The sequence below is a fragment of the Primulina eburnea genome, chromosome 5 (assembly GCF_022965805.1).
Source record: "Primulina eburnea isolate SZY01 chromosome 5, ASM2296580v1, whole genome shotgun sequence".
In the NCBI taxonomy this organism is placed as follows: domain Eukaryota; kingdom Viridiplantae; phylum Streptophyta; class Magnoliopsida; order Lamiales; family Gesneriaceae; genus Primulina; species Primulina eburnea.
Window position 1 is genome coordinate 6,856,066 of NC_133105.1, and position 18,833 is coordinate 6,874,898.

The window sequence follows — 18,833 nt, forward strand, 5'->3', positions numbered from 1 at the left end:
TTGGCGACGGCCAAGAAAATTTAGATGCGTACACGATTTTTTTTACTCTCGGCTCCCGACTTTTCTCGTTGATGGTAGGAGAAACGCCTATAAATAGAGGCGGTTGAGGTCCCTAAGCATACAATCTCATACAGAATAATACACCATCTATAGAGAGATTAGAGTATTTAGAAGGCTTCAATCGGAGGAAAATCAGAAGACTTAAAGATGATTCAATGGCTTGAGGTAACGCTCGATTTAGCTTCCGCATTTTTGTTTATCATGTTTATATACGTGCAGAAACATGATTTTTAGAGAAAATTACTAACATCATCATCTTATGTTTTTGGTCATGTTGTGAATGTCACTTTACAAAAGTATGACCAATTTGTGGCTTTAAGTTCAGATCCTATTACCTTGAATTCCAAAACTTCAGAGTTGGATACATATTTAGGAGAGAGTGGTTTGCCAAAAACCGAAAATTTTGACATTATAAGTTGGTTGAGGACACGTGGAGTCAATATCCCAACTTACAAAAAATGGCAAGAGACATTTTAGTCATCCCATTTCAACAGTCGCATTTGAGCCAGCTTTTAGTAGCGGAAGATAAGTCAGTCCTCATCTTATTAGGATTCATCTAGCTACTTTGGAGGCATTGATGTGTGCTCGTCGTTGGTTTTGGAATGAAGTGAAAGGTACTTTTTAATTATATTTTATATTACTACGTTTAACAAAATTTACACAATTTTTTTTCTTCTTTCAGGGACTACAACTGAGAATAATTTATTAGATTGTCCAACAATCCTTGACGAAGAAGAAGATGATCACGAGGAACATATTGCTACCACTAAGACATTTTCCATTTTATTTTGTTGTTTCTGGTTGTAACTTTAGGATTGAAGTAATTTTATTGATTACAAAACCACGAGGAGAATCGGGATCATTTACTTGTACATTGTTCTTTTTCAAGAGGAATATGGACAAAGGTGATGCAAGAGCTGAGATTTTATTGGATCTTTCCGAGAAGGGTAGGAGACATGTTCATTATTGAGCCCGGAATTCTAGCAGGGACAAGAGTAAAGAGATTCTGGTATCTGATCGTTCACTTCACTTTTTGGACAATCTAGATCGAGAAAAAAAACAGAATATTCAACGACTCGTCGGTCTCCGTCGATGAAGTATGGGAGATGATCAAATTCAGGGTTGCAACGACGACAACGAAGATCACAGAGTTCAATCATCTTTCTATTTCAGATGTTGTTACGGATTGGAAGTTTGTATGGTCTTGACGATAGTGTGTATTAGTTTCTTTGAATTTGTGGATTGCTCATCCGCTTTTATGTAACACTTTCATTATTATTATATAAAAGTATTGTTTCCTATCAACAAAAAAAAATGCATAACTTATAATTGTGATTTTCTTTTATTATGGATTATTGAATTATCTTTCTTTTGAGAATGTAATAAATTGTTAGGATGTGATTTTAATAATGTTATAAATTGCTTAGTATGAGATTTGCGGTTAATATATTTTGTTTATTGTGTTTGCACATTTATTGTTCTTTCTATAATCCAGTTTAAATGTTGTCATTCATAATTACAGAAAAAACAATAAATGTGCAAATGCAATAAGGTTTCACCCGCCAGGTTTTGAGGCGGGGTGAGGCCGGGCGGGCCTAAAAATATGACATGGTGGACCCGACCAGTTTCTTGTTGGCGGTGCCGATATCAGGTTTGGCCAAACCTTCGCCGTTGCCATCATCCCTAGAGATAACATGAATCCTCATTTCTTCATTCCTTTTCTTAAAATGCATTATTGGAATTTCCACACAATCAACAACCTATTTAGCATTGCAACACCAAAATCCATAACTTATTTGTTGCAATGCTCTGGATTTGACGATTATCCAACACAAGTCTTTCAAGCATACTTAGGTCCCTACTACTCGAACGTACCCCAATAAACTTATCAGAGGTCACCATCTCATAATTGCCCCAAGTTAAGCACGCATAACTTTGAAATTTTTAAGTTAAGAGCACCCGAAAAGAAGATGCAAATTGTTAATATCAGTAGATCCTATTAAATCTTTTAATGTCACTCATTGTGGCGTGAGATCGGCTCATTTATGCTCCTCAAGGCTCATACATTGGAGGAGCTCCCACCTTTCAGGTACTAACCACACATATTGTGGACCACATCCTACCATAAGAATTTTGGCTCTGGATGTCACAAAAATTAATGTTTGGAATTTATCTCCTCATTTGTTTTTTCGGAAAAACGAATATAATTGTTGCCTATCTATCAGAAAACTGATTGTTAGTAATGATGACATTCAACGTTTATTTATTTGATGCAGCATAATTCACCGACACATATTATATCCTTTAGTCAATGGAACAACTGTTAAAGGCGAGCGCCACTCGCCACCAGGTGAACCCTCTGCGCTTGGCCATATACTCAGGCACAACGGTTTACTAAAGCGAGCCAAGGTTTAACAATTGTTAAAGCAAGCGCCTCTCGCCAACCCAGGCACAACGTTTTCCCTTTAAACTCATCATTATGAGAGGGAAGCTCTTGCTGAATTTCTTGATTTGTAAACAAGATTGAGCTCATTGACTTATTTGTACTGCAGCAGGAAATTTACTAAATTTTCTTTTCAGTTGATTCATGACTTGGATTAACCAAGAAAATTGCTTGGATTTATTTGATATGTTATTTTTTTTTTGTTGATTCATGACTTGTTGAATTATGGGTCACCTAAAACTTGTTATTTACATTAAAAAATTGGCGTCATATCCAGATTCTTTTTTTAATATAGGAAACTATTTTCATTAGAATAAATAAAGATTACATATTATGTGCGGATGAGAATTCCGCAGCACAGTAACAAGACTACTAACATAAGGAACATCTCAAAGAGAGCAACATACAATACTCACGACCATCAAAATTCCAATTCCTCACTAAATCTGAAACACTTAAATGATTGAATTGATCCAAGGTGATCGTCCACGATGTGACCCTAAATTTTATTTTCTCCCATAATTGATCGATAGACTCCGACACATCCAGAAAAATTCTGCTATTCATTTCCAACCAAATGGACCAAAAAATGCAATGAATTATCATAGCCCAGAAGATTCTGAATTTGTTCGCGAACGGACACCCTGAGTTGACATGAATAGGTTTTTAGCTTGCCTTGGGGTAGCCCATTGAATTCCCAGTTCTTCTAACACTTTGAACCAAATTCCTCTCGCAAAGGAACAATGTAAAAGTAAATGATCTTTGATTCTCTTCATGATTTCGGCATAAACAACACCACTGCGGTCTCCAAACACACTACTTCCACCTTCTCTGGACTGATTCACATGTAGGCAACTTACCCAAGGCCACGATCCACGAGAAAATCCTAATCTTTTGTGGGACATTAATTTACCAAATGTTATTAAAAAAACTGAATACGGGGAAATTAGTAGAAGGGAAGAAAGAATCGTAAAAAGATCTAACAGTGAACAAACATGAAGCATCCCCCAAGGCCCCAACCACACTCTACAATCCTCGATACCCGACTGCAATTTGACACTCTCTAGTACTCCTAACAAATTAATGAACTCAAAATAATTCTCCCTCAGTAAGATCTCTCCTGAATCTCACATTCCAAATTAAAGAAAAACTACCCCCGCTATTGACGACTTCTACGAAATGACGTATAGGTTTATTAGTAGAAATGGAAATACAAAACAAAGACGGAAAACGGAATTTAAACGAAGACTCTCCCTCCCAAACATCCTCCCAAAAGCGAATGATATTTCCTTGTTTTGGCACTCCCCTAACTAGTTGATGAAAATCCTGGTAAGACCGAGATATACACTTTCAAGGACTTCTGAATGTCGCCTTCTCCGCCAACCCCAAGTCCCACCCGTTATCCTGATCCATAGATGCTCTTAATAACTTTTTTCCACGACGACTCCCTTTCCACTGAACATCTCCACCACCATTTACCAAGAAGAGCCTTATTCCTGAGAATAACATTTCCCAATCCCAAGCCACCTTTGTCCTTGGGTTTGCATACCTGCTTCCATCCTACCACATGGCAATGATTCTCCCCATCACCACCATCGCACAAAAAATCCCTCATCATTTTTTCCATCCTATTTGGCACCCTAATGGCACCTTGAACATTGACATGAAATAAGATGGCATCGCACAAATCACAGCGTTTATCAAGGTAAATCGGCCTCCCCTTGACAAGAAAGACTTTTTCCAAGTTGCTAATTTCTTATACATTTTCGAAAGAACGGGTTCCCAAAAATCCATCTTTGTGGGATTACCTCCCAATGGTAACCCAAGATACTTAATAGGCCACCTTTCTTTTTTGCACCCAAAAGTTGTTGCCATAGCCTCTACTTCCTCTTCCAAACAATTCAATCCCAACGCGCCACTTTTTCCCAAATTAATTTTCAACCCAGAATTTGTTCCAAACAGTTTTAGTATGTCCACTATCGCCAACACATCGTGTCTTGATTTTGCGAAGAACAAATTGTCATCCACAAACTGTAAATGCGTTATTTCTATTATATCTTTCCCTACTTCGAGTCCCCTAAGTGCATTGACTGCCCTTGCCTTGTCCACCATCCTCCCCAACACATCGACAACTAAATTGAATAGGAATGGTGATATTGGATCCCCTTGTCGTAATCATCTCTCTCCTTTTATTTTCCCACACGGTCTACCATTAATAAATACTGAAAAAGAGACATTAGAAACACATCCTCTTATCCACCTCCTCCATCTATGACCGAATCCTTTTTTATGCATCACGAAATCTAGAAATCGACAATCGGCATTGTCATAAGCCTTTTCCAAGTCAATTTTGAGTACCCATCCCTTCTTTTTTTTCCGGCGATATTCTTCCACAATTTCATTCGCGATGAGGCAACAATCCAGTATCTGTCTTCCTTTAATAAAAGCACATTGGTTCTCCGCAACAGTTTCACACGACTTTCTTCATTCGGCTAATCAAGACCTTAGCCAATATCTTATATAAACACGTAATCAAGCTGATTGGGCTGAAATCGTTGATCCGTCGAGCATCTTTTTTCTTCGAGATAAGACATATGTAAGTTTCATTTGTGATTCCATTGACAATCCCATCTTCAAAAAATTCAGCAAACACCTTTAGCAAATCCGCTCTGATCGTATCCCAATTTTTCTGAAAGAAAGCCATTGTGAAACCATCCGGTCCCGGAGCTTTGTTACCATAGCAATCAAAAATTGCTTTTTTAATCTCTTCCTCCTCGAATGGTTTTTCCAACTCGTCTGCATCTACCCTCTGTATAGGACCCCAATCCATCCCGCTGAGTCCCCTCCCTACCTCTTCAAAATTCCCCCCGTCACTATCCGATTTCTTGAACAATTCCCCATAAAATTTTAAAATTTCTTGTTCAATTTGATTTTTCTCCACGACCACTCTTCCATCGTCCAATACCACTTTGTCCAGATTCAATATATTCTTAGAAAGTCTCCATGGATAATTTATTAATTTTCTTTTAATCCAGATTCAATATGCTCTTAGAAAATCTCAATGGATTAAAAAAAATTATCGAGATATCATCTCCTTACCCGACGGGATCCCGAACATTTGGGTCCCAACATTTGTCGAATACAGAGTCGGTTTTTATCGGGACGGGGATTTGGTACGAGGGTTATAGGACGGGTCTCTACACGACACCACCCCTAATGTTTTCAACATCTTGTAGGTTTGAAGACAGTCAGACAAGATAATGAATTGCTCAAGTTTTCGGAAAATATACAGGTTCTTCTTTCTTGAATCAGAAAAAATGTACATTAATTTTATCGATATATTGTATATAATGGGACTTCCAGTAGATGGAGGACAATGACAGGTTGTGAAGTCAAAGGTTCAAAAACATGCCTCAAGTACCTAGGAAAATATGGGTGTCATGAGTCAAGCAGTAATGTAAAGCTAACATGGTTAAGAGACAATTTTGAGAAGCTGCGTGATAATCCTACCGAGGAGGTAATGGATCAATAATCCTAGCACCTTCTAGACATGTTCGGGACATTCTTATTTCCAGAAGAAGTGGAGGTAACATTTAAGTCATCTTTCTCCTGCTCTTGAAAAATTAAGTGAAGTGACGTCTCTTTATTTTTAAACTAAGATCATCAGATTAATATTGAATAAGTATCAGAATAGTATTTTCAATTGAGAACCTCTCATTTTAGTTGGCATTCAACATCGGAACCATGTTAGCTTTACATTAACGCATGGCCCATGACACCCTATCTTTTCCTAGATATTTGAGATATATTTATGATCTTTCGACCTCACAACTTATCACAGGTCTTCCAGCTACCGGAAGTCCCATTATGTATAATATATCAATCAAACTAAAGTATACTTTTTCTTATCCAAGAAAGAAGAACTCGTCCTAGCATTTTCCAAAAACTTGAGCAATTCATTATCTTATTTGACCGTCTCCAAATCCACAAGAAGTTGAAAGCATGTCCATTTTATTCTTTTAACAACTTATGCGTGTGGATTCTATTGACTAAAGGTAGCCATATGTGTAAATGACTTATGCAACATCAAATCAAATCAAGAAATCACGAATGCAAACATTACAAACAGACAGTTTTTTGATATCACAATAAATGTTTAAGTCGTTCTGAAAAAAATGGGATAATTGCTAGCAATTATATTGTGACACCTAGAGCCGAAATTCTCAGGGTGGGACATGGTCTACAATGGGTGATTAATATCTGAAAGGTGAGAACCCCACCAATGACTAGGAGACAGGGAGCATTAATGAACCAATCCACATCAGAATGAAATATAAAAGATTTGATAGGTATTACTCATATCAACAAGGCGCATTTTCTTTTCGGAGCTTGGAACTTGAAAACTACAAAGTTAAGCATGCTCGAAATGGGACAATTCTGAAATGGGTGGCCCCTTGTGAAGTTCTCAGGTTACGCATGAATGAATACATAAGCGAAAGATGTTGGTACAGAAGGGATAATCGTCGAATCCAGAGCGTTACATTTGAAATCTCATGTGTATCGGTAATTGGAGAAATCTTAGGCCAATATGCAATCCTACGAGCAAAGGGAGCTCAATAACCTATTGGTTGTGCTATGAAGGTCGGATCCCTAGTCAACTTGAACTGGAAAGTGCAACTTTCTCGCTCCAGATTGTTGGTCTTACAGAACATTTCCCTCAAAGACTGACATCAAGTTGGTAAACGTTTAATATGAAAGAGACAAGAAAATGAAAGGAATTTACTCATGGGATACGTATATTTGATAAGAAAAAGATAATAGAAAACTGACTTACAATATATGAAATAAATATCTGAGTTAAACAGAATTTACAGCTTTATACATAATTTAAAAGTAAAAACAGAAACAGGTACCTTAGACGCATCGTTCTTTGAAAGCAAGGAAGTCAGTGTTTGAATGACATTCAAAACCAGATTCTCTCCATTCTCCCCATCCAGATTTCCATTTAACAAAGACACAACATGCAAAAAACATCCACCCTCGCGAAACAAAGCTTGGTAATTCTGGCATCAAATTAGCAGCCATATAAAGTTAAGTAAATTGTGAACTTCTAAAATATATTGAATTTTTTTTTAAATAGAAGAATAATTTCAATACCTCTGCATCTTCTAGAAGCATCTCTCTCATTCCGACCAACAGATCGATCGACAAATCCGCAAAATTCCTAACTCGGTCCTTCAAATGTGTGAATGTCTCTAGGTACTTTGAGCAAATAAATAATTTTGATCTCTGGTCCTCCTCAGAAACTGCAACAATCTGCCAAACGGAAGAAACATTTCAGTCCGGAAAGGAAAAAAGTGGTGCCTGTCCATTTACATTTTCCTGTGATAAATTTAGAAATTACAGAACATAAGGAATTAACTGATTGTGGTACCTTCATAAGATCGAGAACATACTTGAGCATATGATTTCTGAGACCTTCTTCCCAGAACAAGTCAAACATACAGTTAATACATGTATAACTGTGCAAAATGGAAATTTTTGCATCATCTGATGTTGAGAAGTATTCGGCAAAGATATCCATAAGCATATTCATGCTTTTTGGCCAATTCTGAGTCAACCCAAGAGAATAAGACATTTCTTGGCTTTGACCAGAAGTCATAACCATGTTAGTGGTTTCAACATAAGGACTTGCACTGCAGGGTCTTTTAATGTCATGTGCCTGAACACATGCAATTTGGAGTATTCGAGGAATCGCATCAAGCGCCTTGAACGAAGAAACAGTTTTCTCAGCTGAAAGCTGCAATATATGAAGCAGGCTCTTTGCGAAAACAGCAGCAAGCTCAAGATTGCAGGCAGATTGTTCAAGGGCATCCAGCAAAACAGCACATTCAGGCTATAATCAATAATCATCAAATGAGTGGCCATAGAGGGAAAATGAAGAACAAAGAGGGAAATGTGGAGCACACACAAAGGAACAACTAAAAACCATAGCAGTTCATTGCTAAAAAAAATTTTATCATATCAGTTCTGTTACACTAGTGCATTGATGGTGTCTGCTGGAATCGTACCACCTACGGGAATGTGGTCTAGTTGTTTGGTCCAAAGAATATGAGAGTAAACTCATTTAACGAACCCAAATATAAGCTCAATATATATGTCCATGCTCGAGCACAATTCAAACATTTGTTCTCAAGCTTGATTAACCTCACAAACACATAACCCCGACAAGCTCAAATGAGCAGCTGATAGCAAAAAACATAAATTTAAAACAAAAGGAAAAAGAAATAAGAAGAGAGAATAATACACTTTCTTCGGGGTTCATCAAAAGAGAAATTTTCAGGTGGTACAAAAATTGGTCCAAGTCTCATGGTTCAACTCATACACAGAGGCTTCCGAAGGATATTGAGTTCCTTGAATTTAAGCCAAACTCAATCAGGCTCAAACAAGCTTATGTCAAATTATACGCTTTCAACAACTCCCCCAATCCCTCCTACCGCACGTAAGGCTTTTATTTCCACGAATATCTCAATAATGCATCGCAGAATATGCACACACACACATGTATGTGTGTGTGTACTCTTATAAACGAAGAAACACTAGAATATATTAGGTGAGTAATATGGAGAAAAAAATTACAAATTCAAGGCAAACTGTCAAAATAAAAGCGTGATTTCTGAAAACTTTATCAACCAAAAAATATGCACAGGTTGAAAGTTATTGGCATGACACCCTGAGTTTCCGGTGAAATTCTTTCAAGCTAACTTTAGAAACAAAAAATTCTATTAAGATCAGCCAGAACAGAACTTGTTTGATGAAAGCCAGCAATAGAGAACATCTCGTATGTCACACGCATAAAAGGGAAGATGAACCAACCAAGTTATGGGAACTCCCACTTAAACATGCCGCAAATTCCACGAACGAAATCACTTCAATTTGGAAAATTTCAACCTCACTGGTGTTTTCTCTTCCCTCATCAGAACTGGAACCACCATATCTTTCTTCGCCCACTAAAAGAATCTCCTTCCTATGCCAATTCTCCCCAAGAATTTCTACGGGAGCGGGACCAAAGTAAAAAAAATTCTCAGAGAAGATGAAGTCCCACACTCCCTCCATTCTAAATACATCAATCAATGAAGGTGAGGAAACAAGAACTTTTCTGAATGTAGAGAGAACACAATGCTGCAACGTGTAGGCAAAAATCCTGAGAAAGGAAGCACAGAAAGTAGCAAAATTAAGAATGGATGTAAGAGATTGGCAATGATGATAAAACTTTCATGACTATACAACTATTTATTGTGCCACCGGGCATGAGGGCAAACTTTTGAATTAAGTTTTTCAATACGACACATATTGAAATCCATAACAGATATTAGAACCAACAGACCAAATATTCAAGACCTCTAGAGCACAAAACCCCATATATTTTATAAAAATGGTTTTTGATAGCCTTCATTGCATATGCGGAACCAACTTGCATGTGTATACATTGGATATTAGTTTTGCACATATATTTCCTAATTTTCCGGCTAATACATGCAGGGGTGCATTAAAATATAAAACTAATCCTGATGCCATCTCCTATAAGCTCAAAGTTTTGGGACAAGCATCTAAACTTAAAGAAAATATAAACAATCAGGAAGTTGACCAATCAACCTTAAGTGGCTAGGCATTTCATTTTTATCTGAACAAGCCTTGATACACTGGAAAACTGTAAGAAGCACCCTCGTGAACCATTTTACAGCAAGTTCTGCATAAACTCCAGTAACCAATATGGAATTTTTGCTGATAGTTGGTTGAATAAAGCATAATTCGGTTTCTTTAGCTTCAAGAAGTACATGGCAAAACGATGCGCTCAACCTGGAAGTGTAATCTTCCCAATGTGCTAAGAAGGATGGATCTGATAAAAATGCACGAGAGACCTCAGCCTTAGAAACTTTTGGAGCACTTGTTCCTTTTTCTTGAAATTCATTATCTCTAACTGACAAATTACTTTGTATGTATTCTTGAATCATAAATGCGAGAGAACAAAAGCTATTTGCAAACTTGTGCACTCTTCCGTTCTCATATAGAAACTGCAAGTTGTTGAAATTTCCAAAGCTACAAGTTAGTTAAAGAAAGCAGTACTTTTAGCATTAAACATTTAAAGATTTCCACAGTCCATAGTCTTGGACTATGCATATGCAAATGAAACCTAATATAAGTCAAAAATTTTATTTTTATTTCTAGGTTAATTTAGGTGACAAAGAACTGAATGAGATGTCCAAAGCAAAATAATCACAAAGTAGTGCATCCATGACCATGAGTTGTTCTAGTCCTCTTTATGAGAACCAAGTATGCAACAGTATACGCTTAAAGGATACACAGCTTCCCTGAGAACCTCCAACGAGAGAACATGGTGATCAAAAATAACCTGCAAAGGACTTTTGATGCTGCAGCAAGAGAAGCGAAAACCAAAGGCCAAGTAAGGAATTTGAGGAATATTCGCAAGAAATCAGGATGGTTACTTTTTCAACACCTAAAATATCAGGACATCATCATTTTCATTAAATACTATCAAGCATTACATCCACAACCACAAATCACAATAGAAGAAAGTTTATCGCCAATCTTATTATTTGGGGAGAGGTTATTTTTCCCCTTTTATACTGTTGTTTGTTGAAAAGGTGCAACAAAGAATTGGCCTTATTCAGTTATTTATATAAATCAAACACTGTGTCTTGTTAATTATTCTGTGAATAAGCAGAAAGGTTGGCGCTGAATTTTTGCTTTTCACGGAATTCTACAGAATTACAGTCAAACTCTATTTTAGTAAAATAAAATGAAAGATTTTCTGAATACATGTCAAAGAGAGCAAAAAGAGACATGTACTCATTTTTTTTAGAAAAAACAAGAGGCACATAAGCTCATCATGTTGCATTAGTAGTTGCACTGAAATTCAAAAAACAATTCAAGCCTCTCATCGGATCCAAATTACTTGCACTACTATCCCTGAGTTGTTATGAATCGTACCCTTGGGATATAACAAGGCAAACACACAAATTGATAGCTAACAGTGATAACGGGTACCCAACCCATTTGGGTTGGTATGGAAATGCTAAAATGGGTATTAAGTCGTGTATGAATATTAAATTTTGTACCCGCCTAGTGTATATATTTATGTCAATATATATTGGGACATGTCCCGAGGATATGAGTTGTTTGTATTTTTGTTTGGTTGTAGTTTTGTGTGGGCATAGTTTATACTCTAATGTGTGTACAAGATATTTTATATTATACTATTTTAATAGTTATAGTTGTTATATTGTGAGCTCATTATGAAGAAAATTTAACTCGTTCTTCCCTCTCTCATTAATTTACTCTAATCGAATTGCATGTTAATAACGATTAGAAGTCACGAGCCCCACACTATATGGTATCAGAGTATAACTGAGAATGCTCTGATTTGTGCTATTGGTTTTTGTTATCTTACGTGATTTTATTGACTTGTGAGGTTGATATTTTACTCTTGTAGATGTCTACAAGAAAGACAGCACGAGGAAATGGCAAGACTCCAATTTCTGAAACTGCTCCAAGCAATGGTACTGACAAAATGGTTGGACAATTCGAAGGAATGTTCATGGATACGATTATGGCTCGATTCCAGAATCTTAAGCCACTGAAGTTCTGTGGCACTAAGAGTACTGAAAAAACAAAGGTCTATCTGTAAAAGATCGAGCACTCGTTAATATTATGGAATATTCTAAATCTCGGAGACTGAAACTTGTACTTTATCAATTAAAAGATCGTGCACAGTCTTGGTGGGAAGCCGCTGAGATTGGACTGAAGGAGGCCGGTGTTGAAGTCATATGGGATGTCTTCAGGACCTAGTTTCTTGAGCAATATTCCCTTCCATCTTATTATACTACCCAAGACAATGAATTCAATAGTCTGCGGCAGGGGATCATAGAATAAGCTTTGAACTTTTCTTCATGGCTGAAGTATGTGTCTCATGTAGCGGCAAACTCGAAAGTTAAATATAATAGGATCATGAATGTTTTACATCTTGTTATCTATACATTTGTTGTTTCTGATTTGCCTACTAGCTACGCAAAGGTGGTTGAAAGAGCCAAGGCGGCTGAATATTGATTAAGACGAGGAGGTCTTCAGTACTTTCCTCTACCCCAAGTTTTAGCACAAAACCCTGCCTTGCGTCCTACAGGAAAAAAGTTTAAAAATACAAGATCTAATGCTTCTTCATCATCTTCTGGTTCCAGTGGATCCCAACGAGGGAGTTTCTATATTGATTCTTATTGTAACCACAGCGAAGGGAAGCATACTATTGAACAGTATTGAGGCATGTTTGGTAAATGTCATAATTGTGGGCAGGAAGACCATTTTTCACGTGTTATGTCCGAACCGGGTATGGAATATTTTCAACCCCAGACAGGATTTCGAGGTGTCCCTAGTATTATGAGACATGCAATTCTCATTCTCTCTTTTCAACAATCAAACTTTCCACGATATCGAGGACCTAGTAGTCTGACTATCCAAGGCCTTCCCCAAGTCAGAGTGTATGACATGGCTGAAGATCAGGTAAATGAAGCTCCTGGTGGTGGTGTTGTGGGTATTTGCACACTTTGTGATTTTCCTGCACATGTCTAGTTTTATACAAGAACATCTCACTCATTCGTATCTCATGCATTTATTGCATCCCATGATGTTATGTATACTTCATCATATGATACTATATCAACAGCCACGCCAAAAGATTATTATATCTGAACCAGTTGTGCATCCTTGTGTAACGATCTACGAGGATGATGTATTATTTCTGAATCTGATTGTCCTTCCAATACACGACTTTGATTGTATCATTGGTATGAATATCATATCAAACAATCAAGCTACTGTTGATTGTTTTCATAGAGTGGTTCCTTGATATTTTCTCTGGAAATGTCTAAGCTTTTAATAGTGGGGACGAATGTTTTCTTATTTATGTAATTATGTTGTAGATGTGTCTAAGAAAAAACCATATTTATCTGATAATTTGTGTGGCTAAGGAGTTTACGATGTATTTCGCGATGAGATTACCCTTTTTCCTCTTCATCGAGAAGTAGCATTTAATATTGATCTTGTACCGAGTCCTAATCGCACAGAACCTATAGAATTTAAATAATTGAAAAAACAATTACGTAATCTTCTTTTTTTTATAAGAAACTATTTTTTTTATAAGAGACATATAATATTAATGATGAAAAGTGGTTTGGTACAAAAGGCGGATAAGACATCCGCTAACTCAGAAGAAAACTCATACGAAAGATTAAAAGCAAGTACAACACATCTTAAACGAGAACAAAATTCCAGTCCCTGTAAACTTGAGAGACACTCAGATGTTTGTAGTCTTTCTGAATCTTCACCCAACATGCAACTCTAAATTTGACTTTGTCTCATAGTTCTTCAACCACCACCTCCTTATCTTCAAAAATTCGTTTATTCTTTTCCATCCAAATGGACCAAAAAATGCAATGGACGATGGTGAACCAGAATCGCAAGTGTTTCCTTCCATTATGCAAGCTCGGTTCGACTGTGTACATATCCTTAGCCTTATCCGGTATAGCCCACACCAGTTCCAGCTCCTTAAAAGCTTTGGTCCAAATCTGTGTAGAGAAAGCACAATGAAGGAGATGATATTGGCTCTCTTCATTGCTGCGGCACAGACTACAGCAATGCGGACTTAACGCATTAGTTGTCCATCTTCTCTGCAACACATCAAAAGTCTGCAATTTTTCCAACGCCACAATCCACGAGAATACTTGAATCCTTGGCGGGACAGGTATTTTCCAAATATTCAAAAAATAAGGGAAAGGTGAAATATTACTCGAAGAGTAAAAAGAGTTGTAAAACGATTTAACCGAAAACCTCCCCGAGGAATCTCCCACCCAAATTCTATAATCGTCTACCCCCGTCTCCAACCGAACATCGTTTAATACCCCTAATAGCTCACTGAATTGAGCATCTTCTTCCTCATACATATTCCTCCTGAAACGTATGTCCCACTGTGGAACACTCATCCCCTCCCTACTGACGTTCTCAACAAAACATGAGATAGGTTTGTTAGTAAGACTAGAAATCACAAACAATGAAGGAAATCGAATAAGAAAAGGAACCCCCCCCACCCACTCATCTTCCCAAAAACGAATAATATTCCCCTCTTTAAGAACTCCCCTAACCAATCGTTGAAAAGCCGGAAACGATCTAGAAATACCTTTCCACGGGCTTTTGAAAGTAGAATTTCCAGCTAGACCCAAACCCCATCCATTATCTTGCGTACCATAAATCCCAGTAATAACTTTCTTCCACATAGTCACCATGTCCACTGATCCTCTCCACCACCACTTGCCGAGGAGTGCTTTATTTCTTAGACGAATATTTCCCACTCCCAAACCCCCACTGGTTAACGGTTTGCACACGGCACACCTGATCCCAATTCACCACATGACAATGCTTCTCGCCATCCGGTCCATCCCACAAGAAGTTTCTCATCAATCTTTCCATTATTATCCCCACCTTATTCGGAACTCTGAATATAGACATAAAGTAAGAAGGCAATGCGCTCAATACCGCCTTAATTAGTGTTAGTCTCCCGCCCCTAGATAGAAAAGATTTTTTCCAGTTTGCTAGTCTCCTTTTCATATTCGAAATGACTGGATCCCAGAACTCCATCTTCAAAGGATTGCCTCCCAATGGGACACCTAGATATTTAAGTGGGAAGTTACCTTTCTTACAGCCGATGGTGGTAGCCATTGCATCTGTTTCCACATCATCCATGAGTAAGCCCACCACCATACTTTTATCCATGTTGATCTTTAGACCCGAGAGCATGCAGAATTTTTTTAGTATGTCAACAATTTCCAGCAAATCATGTTTAGACTTTGCGAAAAATAACGTGTCATCAGCAAATTGCAGGTGAGAAATCTGAACTTTTTGTCTTCCTACTTCGAATCCTCTAACTTTTTCATCCACCTTACCCTTATCGATCATTCTTCCCAAGACATCTACAACCAAATTGAAAAGAAGAGGTGAAAGTGGATCCCCTTGTCTAAGCCCCCTCTCTCCTTTGATTTTACCCCTTGGCCTTCCGTTAATAAAAATCAAGTAGGAAACGCTGGAAACACACCCCAATATCCACTTCCTCCATCTGATTCCAAAGCCTTTTTTCATCAATACACAATCTAAAAACTTCCCGTCAACATAATCGCATGCCTTTTCCAAATCCACTTTGAACATCCATCGACTCTTCTTCGTTCTTCGATAAAATTCTACCACCTCATTAGCAATCAAGCAGCAGTCCAATATTTGTCTTCCCGTAATGAACGCACTTTGGTTCTCCGCGATTGTGGAATTAATGACCCTTTTCAATCTAATCGTCAAAACCTTAGATAAGATTTTATATAAGCTCGTAATCAAGCTAATCGGTCTGAAACCTTTTATTCTCATCGGTTCTTTTTTTTTCGGAATAAGGCAAATATAAGTTTCGTTTGTAACACCATTAACAATTCCGCTTTTGAAAAAATCAGCAAAGACTCTCATTAAATCATCTTTGACCGTGTCCCAATTATGTTGATAGAAAGCCATTGTGAATCCATCTGGACTCGGAGCCTTGCATCTATCACTCTCGAAGACCATCTTTTTGATCTCTTCCTCCGAAAAAGGTGCCTCCAACTCTTGTGATTGACTGAAATCTATTGCACACCAATCTAGACCTCTTAATTCTTCGGCCTCAGCTTCGAATTCTCGCTGCCCCCCTGCTCCAGTCATATACAAGCTGCAATAGAAATTCAGAATCTCATCTTCAATGTTTCTGTCCTCAGTGACTCTTGAGCCATCTTCCAATTCCACAATGTCAATCAGAGCTTTGTTCCTTCTGTCACTGAGTAAAGAGTGAAAAAATTTAGAGTTTTGATCCCTTTCTCTCATCCACTTGAGTTTCCCTTTTTGACATTGCATTTGTGTTCTTCTTAACGTGTGCAATTCCAACTTGACTTTTAATTTTTTTCTTTCATCTTTCAACGCCTCAGACCACCTACCCGCTGCCTCTAATTCGCCCAGCCTATGAATGTCACTAGTCAGCTCCTTTATCTTAAAACCCACATCTCCAAAAACCTCTTTGTTCCACTTCGATACGTCCGCTTTCATTCTTTTCAGTTTTGACATGAATTTATACCCCTCCCACCCTTGATATATTCCATCATTCTTTTTTTGATAAGAAACTATTTTCATTAGAATAGAAATTTGGATTACAAAGTATAGTAATCCTAAGAACTAAATACAAATACGGAATTAAAGCAGAGTTCCTAAATCAACAACAAACATAATTCCAATCTCTAATCACATCTGCAATAAATAAATGATTAAACTCCAGTAACGTTGTTGTCCACGTACGTCGCGACCCTGAATCTGATCTTTGCCCATAACTCGTCGAGAGACTCCGCCGAATCCACAAACAATCTACTGTTCCTCTCCAACCAAATAGACCAAAAGATGCAATGCACGATCAAGAGCCAGAATCTGGTATTCCTTCTTCCGTCTGCCATAGGCGTCTCCATGATAAGTAAGTCCCGAGCCTTTCTGGGAAATGTCCATGATATATTCCATCATTCCACCATTCCCTGACCATCTCTTTGAACTTGGAATGTGTCAACCACGCATTTTCGAACCTGAAAGGTGTTGGTCCCTAGCGCAAAGTACAAGTGTCAAAAGAAACCGGATTGTGAACAGAAGTGATTCTCGGCAGGACTTTTTGTCTGTAATTCTTGAAAATATCTTTCCACCCCTTAGTGATTAGAAATCTGTCAAGACGGCAACAAATCGGTTGAGTCCTAAAGTTGGTCCATGTGTACTTGGCATTCAGGAGTGGTGGATCGATTAGATGTAGTCCCTCAATCAAACTATCAAAGCATCTCATACTCGTAGTTCTGGAAAGGCTATTAAATTTTTCACTCGTATTCCTAACCACATTGAAGTCTCCTCCTAAACACCACTTGTCACCGCAAATCGAGTGCAAACCCGCTATTTCATCCCAGATATTTTCTCTTTCCCTCGGATTAACTGGACCGTAAATCGCGGAGAACCACCATTTAATTTCCTCACTTGCACAAATTTCGATCGAAACCGAGAATTCACCAATAAAATTACCACCCACTACCACAGCCCTAGGATCCCACAAAACTAGAAAGCCCCCCGCTCTTCCCACTGACGGTAAGCATACCCAATCCACAAATCTCGATTTCCAAATGCTAGTTATAAATTGCCTATCCACCCGATCTCTTTTTGTTTCCAGTAATACAACAACCTCTGGTTTCTCAGTTCGTATTACACTCTTTATTAATTCTCTCCTAGTTGCTGCCCCTCCACCTCGTATGTTCCATGATAGTATTTTCATAACGAAACTTTGTAACCCTTGGAAGTAGAACCTCGCTCATAGTTGATACCACAATATAACCTCTGTAGTTCTCTGCTCAAGTTCCCCACCGTCTTTTTAATCCTTTCCTCACGAATTTCACTTGAATGTGTCGCCTCATTACTACCTCCACACTTACCTCTATAACCCGTCGATTCCATGACAAGGATTTCTTTTTCGTAACCCGGCTTTTCATCGATCTTAAGATCCCCCCCTCCTAAAAAACTACTATGCAGCCCCAAAGATGAAAAGGACGCAGGAAGAAGACACTGAAGCTTAAAAGAGTGATTGAAAAAAGATGATTGAATTCCAGAGAATACATGTCCCACGATCCACGAGAAAATCTTTATCTTATGTGGGACAGGAACTTTCTAAATATTTGTGTAAGAACTGAGTAATGGAAAATTAGAAGTAGGAAAGAAGGAATCGTAGAAAGATCTGACAGAAAAAATCCCCGAAACGTCACCCAACCACACTCTAGAATCTTGAATTCCCTCCTGCAAACTGACACTATCTAACCCTTAATCTTCAGGGTTCGAACTTAAGCTAAGTTAATTTCCAAATCACAAACAGGTTCAGATACCTCGAATCAGTAACTTCAAAGGGAGGTATATTTATGTGTTCTCATATAAATATATATTCATTCTCCTTGATGGTTATGAATAAAAAATTGTTTGAATCCAAAGTTGTGAAATAATCCGAGTTGAATTAGGTTAAAAATAAGTGGAATTTTTATCATACTGATTCGATTTTGTTTTGGTTTTGACACAATTACAAGTAGAAATTCAGCCTATAATTGAAGTAATCTAAAATTTTGAGCTTGAATTGATAGTATGCATGTATCCTATGAATTACTTGGTCTTGACATAATGAAGAGTTCTTTTAATA

At 37.7% G+C, this 18,833-nt stretch overlaps 1 protein-coding gene across 7 annotated transcripts in view; it reads right to left on the reverse strand.

Annotated features, from left to right (window-relative positions):
* Nucleotides 1-18,833, reverse strand: part of LOC140832778 (BEACH domain-containing protein B) — a 59,162-nt gene that overhangs the window by 25,386 nt on the left and 14,943 nt on the right. For all 7 annotated transcript variants that reach the window (XM_073196964.1, XM_073196960.1, XM_073196962.1 and 4 more), the window contains exons 8-13: nt 10,867-10,935; nt 10,160-10,603; nt 9,380-9,707; nt 7,938-8,399; nt 7,661-7,819; nt 7,417-7,566 (exon numbers count right to left, since the gene is read on the reverse strand). In XM_073196964.1, coding sequence (XP_073053065.1) covers nt 7,417-7,566; nt 7,661-7,819; nt 7,938-8,399; nt 9,380-9,707; nt 10,160-10,603; nt 10,867-10,935 — 1,612 coding nt within the window. The remainder of the gene's footprint in view (nt 1-7,416; nt 7,567-7,660; nt 7,820-7,937; nt 8,400-9,379; nt 9,708-10,159; nt 10,604-10,866; nt 10,936-18,833) is intronic.